Source organism: Pelecanus crispus, chromosome Z, assembly GCF_030463565.1.
Source record: "Pelecanus crispus isolate bPelCri1 chromosome Z, bPelCri1.pri, whole genome shotgun sequence".
In the NCBI taxonomy this organism is placed as follows: domain Eukaryota; kingdom Metazoa; phylum Chordata; class Aves; order Pelecaniformes; family Pelecanidae; genus Pelecanus; species Pelecanus crispus.
In genome coordinates, this window is record NC_134676.1 from 46,322,914 (window position 1) to 46,336,399 (window position 13,486).

The 13,486-nt window shown below is 36.8% G+C and overlaps 1 protein-coding gene across 7 annotated transcripts in view; it reads left to right on the plus strand.

Moving 5' to 3' along the window:
- The window catches only part of ERCC6L2 (ERCC excision repair 6 like 2), a 59,703-nt gene that overhangs the window by 11,274 nt on the left and 34,943 nt on the right, over positions 1-13,486 (plus strand). For all 7 annotated transcript variants that reach the window (XM_075727222.1, XM_075727225.1, XM_075727224.1 and 4 more), the window contains exons 5-10: positions 614-775; positions 2,027-2,234; positions 3,653-3,793; positions 5,367-5,480; positions 6,989-7,108; positions 13,162-13,233. In XM_075727222.1, the coding sequence (XP_075583337.1) occupies positions 614-775; positions 2,027-2,234; positions 3,653-3,793; positions 5,367-5,480; positions 6,989-7,108; positions 13,162-13,233 (817 nt within the window). The remainder of the gene's footprint in view (positions 1-613; positions 776-2,026; positions 2,235-3,652; positions 3,794-5,366; positions 5,481-6,988; positions 7,109-13,161; positions 13,234-13,486) is intronic.

The window sequence follows — 13,486 nt, forward strand, 5'->3', positions numbered from 1 at the left end:
TGAATTGGCTGCAAAATATCTTTCAGTCCCTGTTTCTAGGTATGTTCCTCCTAGTCACAAAACCACAAAATACTAAAACTCTTCTGCTATATTGGTATCATACAGATACTAAAGAAGTTGAGTGATGCTTCCATGTAGGAAACCATGCAGACTGAAATGCTTTCAGTCTCCTTCCAGTTATACTGCATAGGTTTTGTTGGAAAAATGAAGCACACGTGTATTCAGTATGTTACAATAGTTTACTTTCAGAGATGAAGTTAATTTTTCTAAATCTTACTTACGAGTGGAATTAGTGCTGGTGAGATGTGCTGGATTGATTGCTCCAGAGATTGAAAGCTGCTTTCTTCACAGAAAGCATTTGATACAGTTAACAGTAGTTCATTTTAATGGCTAAAACTGTATAGCCAAATTACTTAACTATGGCAACTGAATTTACTAAACAAACAGAATATAAGGAAACTGCATAGTATAATACAATGTAAAACAGGAAAACCAAAAGTAAGTGTCTTATAATAATCACGGCTACGTGTGTGGGTGACTTCACTTAGTATGTGTATGTGGGATGATGGGATAAGTCGTTTCAGTTAATACAATGTTTCTTGTTGATCTGCAGTGTAGAATGGTCTGCTGTGATAGTGGATGAAGCACATAGAATCAAGAATCCAAAGGCTCAAATAACTCAAACCATGAAGTCATTAAAATGCAATGTTCGCATAGGTCTTACTGGAACCATTCTTCAAAACAGCATGAAGGAACTTTGGTGTGTTATGGACTGGTAAATAAAATATCTTTTTTTTATGATTTAAACACCTCTTTATGTTAACCATGCAGTAGGGCTGGGATGGGGCTAGAAGATTTGGACCTATCTGTGTCAGAAAACCAGCAAACCACAACCCTCCCCCAAAAAACTCCAGTGTTCTGTGAGAATGTAAATATGTTTTCCATAGATGTATTGGAGGTAAGCTCCTGGCAGATATATCTGCAGTATGTATTTTGCAGTTATTAATGAATTTGGAGCTCCTCTTGTCATCTGGCTTCTTTAGGGAATTTGGGAAGCAGTTGGAATTATTTTCTTTTTTCCCCCTATGTTTACCTTTCTTTAAGGACACTGTTTTTTTCTTCTTCATCTCTCCTTCACGCAGTAGATAGAGAATCATTACACAGTTTTGAACAACATTGTGCCTTTGCTCTATCCAATATGTGCAGGTCATTCTGACTTGGAAGTTGAAAGTAATAATATTTTGCTGTTTTTCAAAATGCACAAGTGCACATGTTTGGAAAGCAACAGTCTTGTCCAGGAAAACTTTTAATGGAGAGGGAGGAGTGGAAATAACTAGATAAAAATCTAGACATAGAAGACTTACTGGGGATGCTTTACAGAGGGGGAACAAAGCAAATGTGCCTTAAATATAAGGAAATACAGACTGAATTGAAATATGAGGAAAAAAATACTTTTTTAGTCTTGCATCCTATGCTGATAGTAATAGATTGTTCCAATATGTAGTGCTGCCAATGATTACCAAATTATTTTTCCCACTGGGTTTCTTAAGATTTTTTTTTTTTTAGTAAATTGCAGTATCTGCATAACCTGATTTTAACAAAAACAGTAAAAACTGAAAACGTGACTGCATAGCTTCCAATTTAGGCTGCTGAACAGTTAGCAGCCTTACAGTTTAGAGGATCTGTGGACTTGTGACTTCTGTTGCGCTACTGAGCTTCAGTTTTTATGCAGATGGCAACCCTTTCCTAAGGGGAATCTCTTCTCATTTGAGGATCACAGTAAGTAAGTGGAAAAAGAGGCATGTCTGGAAGTAGTATACATTTCTATTTGTATACACAATTTTTATTAATTTCTCTAGTGATTGTTAATTTAAGATCTCTTGCTGTTAGGCACAAACAATTTATGGTATGCTTTTAGTCAATGGAAAAGGATAGACTGCCTTGGAGTAAAGAAAATGTTATTCCTTACACCCTGCCTTGCACACCCCCCCCCCCCCCCCCCCCCCCTTTTTTTGTTTTTTAATAGGGCTGTACCAGGACTTTTGGGTAGCAAACTAGATTTCAAGAAGAAATTTTCTGATCCAGTGGAGCATGGCCAGAGACACACTGCAACTAAAAGAGAGCTAGCAACAGGTCGTAAGGCCATGGTGAAGCTAGCAAGAAAAATGTCCGGCTGGTTTCTGAGACGTACCAAAGCGCTTATCAGTGATCAGTTGCCGAAAAAGGAAGACAGAGTAAGAGTGTCTGCACATTACAAATACAATGCTAATGAATATATCTCTTTTTTGGTTTTGTTGTGTTTTTTCTCTTTCATCATGCCTTTAGTAGTTTATGGTTTTCTTTTGGATTTACGAATTTAAGAAGAATCCAGAGCCTTGGAAAAAATGCACATGCAGTAGTGTGCTTTGTTCATGTAATTACTATGATTGCATGTTGAAATGGAGTTAATCAAGCATGAAAATGCTCAGCTAGACTTCTGACTAGTGATTTACACATCTGTTTTATGTGCACTTTTGTATTTTTCTGTGCAAACCCAATGCAATGTATGTAAATCTCTTGAAATTCTATGTAGGACTTCTGAATTTGCAGCTTGACACTTTGTACATAGAACAGTATGCTTTTCATTTTTAACTCCCTCATTTTCAATGACTAAATAAAAGAAACCCCCCAGACCTAAAGCTGATTGTTGATAGGTCTGTAATCCTGTTCATCTAATTATTATTAAAACGTTATATGAGGTGATGATATGTATGACTGTAGCTAAGAGTTCTGATGAAATCTTAGGAGATACATTTGTGCGTTCCTTCTAAGTAGACAAATGCATTAGTTTGCAGCTGGTTTTGTTTTAAAAATTTGGTATTTATTCTTAGTGTATAATAACGTAATCTAAACTGTCTTCTGAAGGAAAGATTAACACAAATGCCAGTCAGTTGCTTTTCTAAATCTAGCAGGTTTTACTCTTTTCATTCTCTTGTTAATGTGAGTATATGTTCGAGTTACTGCTGTATTATTATAGCTCAGCATGGTGCGGCTGCTGTGTGGGTGGCCTAGGTTAAGGAATGATCTTGGGATTCTGTCTCCTGCTGCTTAAGACTAAAGATGTCATGGAGATGCCACCCATGGTCTCTAAGAAGAGGGATAAGAGTTTTGGCTGTAGAGCTATGTAGTCCTTGCCTTCTCATTGCTTATTCTGTTTATCCTGCCTGTGGTAGCGCCCTACAACAGCTAGTGCCTAAAAGGAGGGAAAAAAGGGTAAATTAAGCAACTGGCAAAGCAGAGAGGAATCCTTAATTACAATTCTGCATTTATTTCTCTCATTTTTCCCTCTCCTCCTATCCCTCCACAAAAGCCATACTGAAAGGTTTATAGAAACCTAACAGCAGGTTGTTGTAGCTTGATATTGATACTCTTTGTAGAATTTTGGGAGGGGATAAAATACCTATATGTACATTTTCGCTACAATTTCATACTATTTTGCTGTTGAGATCCAGATTTTTTCATTTGGTGGTAGAATAATTTCATGTAACTATTTGAGCAAATATATTCTTGTTTTCTACTTTGTTTTCCATGTTGTGTTTTTTGATGCAGTGCTCTTTGCTTTTCATTGTATGCTGCACGTAATTGTGTTTTGGGGGTTCTCTCTCTTTGGCAGATGGTATATTGTTCCCTGACCGAATTCCAGAAAGCAGTGTACCAAGCTGTGCTAGAGACAGAGGATGTAAGCTTAATATTACGAGCAGGAGAGCCCTGTAGCTGCAACAGCGGCCGTAAAAGGAAGAACTGTTGTTACAAAGTAAGAACTTGCACTGTTTGGATTTTAGAATAGTCTTTCTGGTTTGAGTGGTAGATAGGTTTTCTCGAGAGACTCTGCTGATGAAGAGCTGATTGAAACAGCTGCGTGGTTGTAGGCCATCTGTTTGGGAAGTCGTGACTGGAAACATGGGTGGTTGCATCATGAGCACGATGGACTTAGGCACTTTGGGATTACAGCAAAGCTGCTTTGCATGCCCTGAGCAGGTGGTTGTTATTTATGCAGTAAATTCTGGATTTGTTGTATTAATAAGTGCACCTGTGAAACAGTTGATGTTGGCAAGGATATTGCATTGAGATGTTCAGTATGTGTCAGGCATGCTGCTCCAATATGCCTCAGGTGGGCAGTGCAGAAGCTGCAAATCAGAGGCATCCTGGACATAGCAGGTTGTCTGGGCTTTGCTTGTGTTATAACTGCAGCTGGACTGTGTCTTTCTGTGCTGCTGAACATGCGCTTTGCTTTGCTTCATTGAAGGGAGAACTACTGACAGTAGCCATAGAGCACAAGCAGAACTTTGTTCATAAGTAACACCTCTGTAGATTTCTTCTATTGTTGCTGGACTTCATTAACATTCAATTAGCCTAGCTTTGTATTTGTTTTGTCCATATCACTCAGTAGACTCAGATTAAGTGTGTCTTTTTAACATTTAGAAGCAGTCTCTTTAGAAGCTTCTCCCTGTTTCCTTTCTGGCCTGTTCTGGTTCTTGTATAGTGTGGGTTGGTTTTTGAATTTTTTTTTTTCCAAATGATGTATCTTATTCAGTCTCCTGTATCTTCCTTTAAAAACAATCCCGCTATCAGCCTGTTTAATATTCCATGGATACTAGCATTAGTTCTTTGCAGGCTTCTGTTTCTCGTGATGTTTTGTAGAAAAAAGTAAAACGCTGTTGAACTTAATTCACAAAGGGCATTAGGCAGGCCTGCAGATGCTTAAGTGCTCTTATGGACTGTCTTATTCCAAGGTTAACCATGAAATTTAGTAACTTGAGAAAGGAAAGGAAAATTAATATTGGTTGAATCAGCCAACCATAACCAGAAAAATAGCTGCTTCTGTTGCTGCTGCTGCATTGTACAATGTTTTAAGTTGTTTGAATTATGTTACTTGAGATGTTTATAAAACATTATACATTTCTGCTGTAGAGAAAAGTAAAGTTAGCAGTTCTAGGGTAAGAAGTCATCCAAACAGCTCTGGTTTGATTTACATTTAAATCAGTTGTAAAGCTACTGTCTTTTTGTCTACCAAGGAATTCTTGGTTATCTTAGTGATTTCTGTAGATATCACGCTATCTGAAATGTTTAGCAAACTATGAAGATAGCTGTGGGCTTTTTCTCTTTTTGAGAAGATGTTTTCTACCAATAGGATCACAAAGCTGAGTGGAAAAAACCTTGCTGCATTTTTGTTAGAAATACAGTATGCATCTCTTTGGGATCAATGATAGTACTACTTAGAATTGTTAATGCATTAAACCTTGTAAGAATAGCACTTATTTTAGATTATTGCTTTCAGGAGTATTTTTTTCCATAAACATTCTTTCTTTTCTTTTTTTTTTTTGTAGGTAAATGCTCACGGTGAAACAATTAAGTCACTGCGCTTCAGTTACCTGACGATCCTACAGAAGGTTGCAAACCATGCTGCACTGCTGCAGACAGACAACACTAGCAAGCAGCAGGTTAGTTTCAGAAGTACCTAGAAAATACTTGTGGAAAATGGGATGAAAACTCTTGAATGAGAATTGCTGATGGCCTCCTTTAAGTCTTAACTAACTGAAATTAAGATATTTTGCAAAATTCCTTTTCCTTTCAGTAATTCAGAGTGTAGCCCTTATTTAATAGATAGACATGTTACACAACAGTGTGTTCATTTAGTTGGTGCATATCTGAAAATAAGGGTTATAGAAACATTGGAGAGCTCTAGGGGGAGGAGTAATTTTTAGTGATTTCTAATAATGCTATTTCTGTTCCATTTATGACAAGTGACTAGTAAGAGGAATGTCTGTGCAAATGAATAAATAATAAGCAATTATGTGTTTTTTTCTCTAGTATTTTATGTTCAGAGCTGAGCTTATTTAAATAATGAGAAGCATGTTTTAGTAGAAAATGCTCAATGAGAGAGCAGTATCAGTTTATCTTGTTACTGTGGCAAGCAACCTGCAAGACCCACAAGTGGCAGAGTTTTAAATATGTTTGTATGTTGTCCTTAAGATCCAAAAATGAGCAAAGGGATTTAGGGATGTTGCCACTTCCTCTCAGAAGCCACAAGGGAATGGAAATGAGAAAAATCCTAGCTAATTTTGGCAAGTTTGTTCCATTAAAGCAATTTGCTTTTTAGGAAATGCTACTGTTAGTGTCCAGGACCTTATATGCAATAAATACCCAAATGTTTTCAGTGTTATGTTTGGGTTTTTTTATATTATGTGTGTAGTTTTTGTTGTAATAACATTTGAGAGTTTAAATAACCACTGAAATAACAATATATGAGTATTTTGAGACTTACTATCTTTTACAGCATACATAATTATTAACCCCTCCAAAATCTATTGAAGAAACTGATGTTTGGTAGTATTTCTTACCTTTAGTATTAAGGTCCGTCACGTGTTATTCTTAGATGAGGTGAGATCTCTTCTGTTCCTCTGGAAAAGTAGACTTAAAGTATGTGGTCACGTTCAAGTTCAGAGCTACCCAAATTCTAGCAGTGGAGCTTTAATGTGGCTTTTGAACAGTTTAAATGCATTTCCCATATTGCTTTTTGTCATATTGGTGGGTCAATATGTAGTTCCCATATTGGCTTATGCCAGAGGGTCAAGAGAAATGCTGGTACACAACTGTTGGATAATGCAGACTTCAAGCCAACAGAGTTCTTGAGACTGGCAATTCTGGCCAGTCCTATTGCAGTATCTGCCCAGGAGAAGAAATTTTGGGCATCTCTTACTCTAGTAACTGGAATCCATGGTTTCAGATTAGGATCCTCTTTATTTTTTTAAATGAATCAAACCAAAACACACAGGAGATGTTTTATCCAGCGCTTCTGTAGTGAGCTGAATAAAAACACGTAACTCTTTCTAATTGAGCTACTTCCGATTATTTGTTTTAACCTGCTTTAACTCCTTGGGTAGCTTACTGGTATCCAAATGTAGCTCTAATTTTTAACGCCTATTCAAACCTTCTGCTTTTCTTCCAGGAAGCACATATCAAACGGGTGTGCAGCCAGGTATTTTCCAGTTTTCCAGATTTTGTGCAGTTAAGCAAAGATGCAGCCTTTGAAACAATTTCAGATCCAAAGTACAGTGGAAAAATGAAGGTAAACCTGTTCTTTAGAGGAAAAATAAGTATTAGTAATAGTAATAGATCTGCAGCTGTATAAGAAAATGTACACCTAATAGTTGTGGGTTTTAATCATTCTGTTTATGGCGGTGGTACCACAGCAGAGATCTCCTGTCTTGGATCAGGGTGCCTCTGGGCAAAGGCTGTGTAAGAGTGATCTGTGGTGCTAAGATATCCTAAGATGTTAGCTTTGCATATTTAGTGATGGTTATAGAAACGAACCTTGCAGTCAAGGGGGTTGGAGTCATAATATTATGACAGACAGTTCCATGAAACCATTGACTCAGTGGCAGTCGGAAATGTTTGCGGAAGGAAAAGAGAGCAAAACAAAATCTTTATGGACTTAATGATTTGTGCACACCTTCAGCTTTGTGGGTAGTTTCAGTCCTTCCTCTCAAAAAGCATGTGTTAGACCTTACAAAGGTTCAGAGAAGGGCCGCAAAGGTTCAGAGAAGAAAGGTTATCAGTGCTGTGGGACAGAAGCACCCAAGTAGGCTTGGACTCTCCAGCCTGGAAGAAATGTCTTGGGATGAACATAAGAGGGACAATCATGAGTAGAATGGAACTGGTGAAGATGTACTGAGTGCTTACTGTCTTTTCTAACCCTTTGGACATCAAATGAAGCTAATGGGAGCCAGGCTAAAGAGGAACAAAATAAACATGATAAGTGTAAACCTGCGAAACTCCTTACCTCAGAAACTGGTTTCAGAGGGGAACAGGATGAATAACTGAAAAAGATGTCTGACGTAGCTAACTAAAACAAAAACCATATTAGGTTTAGAGTGTTCCTGAGCTGAGAGTAACTGGAGGATGAGAAGTTATGCAGAATGGAGTATACTATATTTTTGCTCTCTCTCTAAACCTGGATATTCACAGTTGCTGGTTGTCATGGGAGGGGAGGCAGTGACCAGGCCACGTTTTTTGTAACAGTAATGGTTGTTACCAATTTATTGATTTGTTATTATGCAAGCAACATCCTTCGTTTCTGTTGTTATACATGTGAGAGGCCTGCATATTACCTTTGTTATATACACTTTGTTATCTCATGAAAATCAACGTTATTATTAGCTACCAGCAAATATTTAATATATACCTGTAAAAACTAAGACCATGATGTTCAGTGGTGCTTATGAAGCTGCTCTTTTATTGGTTAAAACTAACTTTGCTTTCTCTAGAAATTTCTCTTGGCACCGTTGCATACATCACTCCAGCACTGCCTTATGCCATTTTCATTATGTGTTTTTTGACACACTAGTGAACAACACAGGCAAGCAAAAATGCCTCAGATAAGGCAGAGGTTCCAACACTATGTGCCTCTAAAGTCTGCAGCTTGCAGAGTTGCCTGTTGGGAGGAATCTGTTCCAAACCATGGCTGTAAGCCGGAGTTGCTTCTGGGACAGCATAGACTGCAGCATCTTCTTGGGGGTGCAGCTGGTTGTGGCTGTGTTGTAACCTTGGCTGGTAGCAGTAAAACTCTTCTCATGCTTGTGTGCAGTGGAGTTGGGTGGTAAGAAGGAAGGTTCTGCTCTATTGCAGTGCCAGAGTAAGAGCATAACTGAGGTTGCAAGAGAGCAGAGGCTGTGATCTTAAGTATACTGAGCTTGTGCTGATTGCTTGATACTGATGAGATGTCAGGCAGGTTGAATGTTTAAGAGATCTACATGGTTCGAAAAATGAATCTCTGAGCTATCAGTAGAGAAGTGCCAGGCTAATTTACGTTTCTGGATAAATTGCCCAAATGTAAGTAGAATTATAGAATAGTTTGAGTTGGAAGGGACCTTGAAAGGTAATCTAGTCCAGCCCTCAAGTAGAGCAAGATGAGAAATACATAATTAAAAATAATGAGCTACTAGCATGATGATTACTCCTGTTTGTTTTTTTTATTGTTAGTGAATCACCTAATCCTCATCTTCATTCTATGTCACTAGAGAAACTTCTGGGTCTCCTTTTTTTTTTTAATTTTTGATCTTTTAGCTTGTTACCAGTCTGTCCTGATCAATATTTCAAGGTATTCAAGTATTTCAAGGTATTTTTTTATGTCGATTGTAGGTAATTGCAAAAAAAAAAAAAAACCAACCCAAAACCAAAACAAAATACCCCACAACCCCCCAAAAAAACAAACCCTAAATAAGCCCATATTATTGAGAAGAGCCTTGGTATGAAGAATTTCCATTTTTAAGAAGAAATGCAGTGTGTGTCATAGGAAACTGGATTTTAAAATCCAACCTTGTATTTTTGAAGTAATATTTATATTGAAAAATACTTATTCGGTATATGTGGTAGATGAGAGATAAGTGCAATATAAATTTCTGTAGAAAAGTAAGAAAGGAAATAAAAAAAATTGCTATAATTCTTTCACAGAACATTTTATTACTCTGACCTTTTTAAAAAGTCAGATCAGACACTACACTGCAGTAGTAGTAGGCAAAGGCACAAAGCAATATGGACATTTCTTTCCTCCAACATAAGAAACTATGATCTGGTATTATAGTTCTGCTAGTTTGGTTGGTTTTTACTTTATGAATTACAGAATAGAAGCATTTTCAAATGCTGCATTTATGACAGCCCAGTAGACTTACAGAATATTTTTCCACTGTTAGTGACCTCTGGTTTTGTATGTATTTATACAAATTCTTTATTTTAGATATCTGTAGTGTCTATTTCAGTCTATTGCAAACTGGATAGAATTTATCTAAGAATTATTGAAAGAATTGCTTACTTTGAGGGGAAATTCATCTGCTTTCTCTTCTAAGGGAACTTGAATTTTGTGTCAGTTCATGGAATATATCTTAGCATAAACAGAGTATTTTGGACTGTATGGTGGTATCTCTGTGCCTGGACAGAGGAATTTTGTGTAATGGGCTGAGTAGCCGTCATTGAAAAGTAAGGTCATTTTTGAGTCCATTAAATTCCACTTCAGAATAATTATGATGCCAAAAATTGGTTCATATGTGTCTGATATTGTGGTGGCTTTTTTTTTGCTGCTGCTGATTGCACTGGAGGTTTGTCTTGTGAGAAAAGATTGTCTAACTTTTGTTTTCTAATCTGAATTTTAAAACAGAAGGTGTTTGGGATGATTTTGGGTTTTATGCTCTGGAAGGAAAGTTGTTCAGAAGGTATTCTATTTAGAAAGTCTTCTTACTGTCAGAAAGTAATCAGAGGAGAGGCATCAGATACTAGAGCTTGAAAACTATTTTGTATATTTTTAACGTTTATTTGGAAATAAGTGAGATGTTATAGTAAAAGGTTTTTAATAGCCTCGTCTCACTGTAATACTTTACATTTTCTGTTCTATAAATAAATTGTAGAAACTAAATGAAATTTAAATTTATTCAGGGCAGGGGAAAGGCTGGGATTTGACGAAGTTCATTAGCTAAGCAGTTGTAACTGTTTTGAAGGGTTGAAAAGGTTAACCTATCTGCTAAAATGCCTTCTGTTCTCTCACCAAGCACAGATAAAACACGCAGGCAAACATAGCTTTTTCTACTCTGGAATATGCCTACTGCCACCAGTAAAACTAAAACTGTATGAATGGAACTGTGAGAATGTGGCATATTGGTGTTTGTGTCCTACCTTGTGCTGTGGCTGCAGTCATCTCTACATGTTTTGCAAGCTGCAGCATTTAGTGTGCCATCCCAAGTTTCCTGTTCTGAATTTAAGATTATAAGTAGAGCCCGGAAACAGCAGTCCCTATAATCCAAATATACACATACAAGTGCTGATGGTATTTCTGTGACTCTAATACATCCTTATTATGGTGGAAGGTGGGTAATAACACAGTGGTGTGATCTGAACTTCAGCTATTTTTGTGGAATTATCCCTTCATTTTCAATCATACTGCAGAATATGGAGTTTTTGGAAGACCTTGCTTACACTTTCTGTTGCAAGGCGAATTTCATGCCTAGATTTTTAACTTGAAATAGTTGCATATGTGAGAATTGAAGTGAAAGTGCCGCCTTGTTTGGAAACTATCCTTTTTCCATCATGAAGTAAGAAAGTGGGGACCTCCAAAGTGTAAGAACAAGTGATTCCATTGCTTTTTAAACACAAAGGCTGCTTGGAAAATAAGTAAGAAAAATGAGGGTAGTTTTAAAAGCCTGCAGTAACTCTCATTACTACTTTGATTATTTCCACAGTTTTGATAAAATTCTTGCTTGGGGAGACTCTATGCTTTTTAAGTGAAAAGGGCTATTAAATGTCTAGGCATTTGAAATAACTTTTTTTTTTTAAAAAAACTACATGTATAATATTTCCACAGAAGTCCATTTGTGGAGTTTTCAAATACTGTTCTTAATTAATATCAATGTCTTAGGAATAACTATGTTGGATTGATTGGTTTATTTTGCCTGGCATATTATCATTATTTCAGTAGGAAAATGGAAGTCTATTGGAGCACCTTGCAAATAATAGTAACTTTTGCTATTAAACATAACCCTAACCCAGCTAGGCATGGTTTTGAAGGTTTAAAAACACTCTAGGCTAGCTTGGACATCTGTATACAAACAAGGTATTCTGAGATGTGAAAGGTACCATTTCATCACAGTTGAACAACTCACGATATGTAGTAATGGGGAGATACGCATTTAAATCCATGTGGACTCTTACAAAGAGCATGTTACTTTTGCTTGAGTATGATCAAGTATTTCTTTTTCAGACTAACCACTTTCAGGATAATACTCTGGTGTGCAAGCAAAGAATTTATTTGTCTTTGCAAACCCATTCATTACTTTCCCTGTTCATCAGAGCTGTTCATTATTCCAGAATACCTAAAATACCAATGGGCATGACATTGATCCATTTTATTTCAACACACTGGGTGGATTTCTTTGTGTGTTCTCCTATAGGACATTAATTATCTGACCTATACTTTAATAATAGCAATAATACATAGCCAAATTCCTTGTACTTTAAAAGCATGTCACTGTTTTTCTTTTGTTTCTTAATGTGGCTAAATAAAATGCAAATGTAAGTCATTTAGCTCTTGTTAAATTACCTGATGTGGATTTTTTCCCAATAAAATACATACTGATTTGTATTTTGTTGTACAATGAAACCAGGGAAAAAATACCTTGTTTGTACCTTGTTTTCACTTGTAACTGGCTGGCTAATATATACAGAAGGGCTTGTAAATGATGTAGAATTACTATTTTGTATTCTAGATATTATCCAGAACTGTAAATTTAATAGAAACATTCCTCATTATTTGGTTGTCAAAGATTTGTTAGGCTTTTAGTGAATCAGTGTCAACTAACAATTTGTGTATTTATCACTGAATAAATATAATTTTTAAATATTTATTGCCCACTGGGAGAAAGCTACAGACATGGTACAGAAAATTCCTCTTTTCCCTTTGTGTATTCCTTCTTCATGGTACTCCGGAGCTGCCATTGCCAGATGTGGACATGCTTCTTTGGAAAATAACAGTATCACTGTTAGACACAAGGCTCTGGATTATTTGCTTCCCCACCAGAAGAACATTGTGTGTGGGCAGATTATTGGCATTTCAAGGTCTGTGCAGAGTCTGGGAAGCTGGATCCTACTGTAAACAGAGCAACAGACAAGAGTGGGAGTGGGGAGGGGCATACATCTCACTGATTATTTTAAGAAGACAAGTTCCAAGAAGTTCTGAACTGAGATGTGGTACAGAAAACTTAAACAGACCTTCCTGTTTTCAGGGGAATTATGTGCATTTGCTACATTCAAAAATTCATGAACTGAGCTAGCACATGAGATAAGTAACGTTTTGTTGCAGTCTGCACTGACACAAATAGTGTCTGAATTTACCTGTTAGTAGTATGATGGTCTTTTTATACCAGGATTTCCGTGTAGATCACTGAAAAACGCATAGGTCTGTTATCTCCATTACCTTTGGCACATTTATTTTGTTAGTAGTATTTTTTGTTTTTCCTCTGTTTGGCTTTGCAAACAATTACTATAGTGTAGCCTGTTTAAAGGCTGAGAACACAAGTAAGTGTGTGAGATGACCTGCAGATAAAATCTCTTCATTTGTATTCTGTGGTTCATTTACAGGTCCTTCAGCAGCTTTTAAATCACTTCAGAAAAAACAAGGATAAAGTTCTTCTTTTCTCCTTTTCCACAAAGGTGAGCTCCATATGATTTTTATCAATTAACTGCAGCAGTAGGTTCTGAAGCTTAAAGCACTGAGGTGACAACTGTCAACTGCACTTCCTTTCTCCTTGTACTGTAGGAAATAATAAGGACAGTGTGCCATACTCCAGAAGCATGTTGGTACCTTATGTTATCTCATGATAAAAATGATGGTGGCAAAACAGATGTAACACTCTGCTGCCTTCCTCAGAGCTTTTTAAAATTCTTGTATTACTTCAGGTGTAGC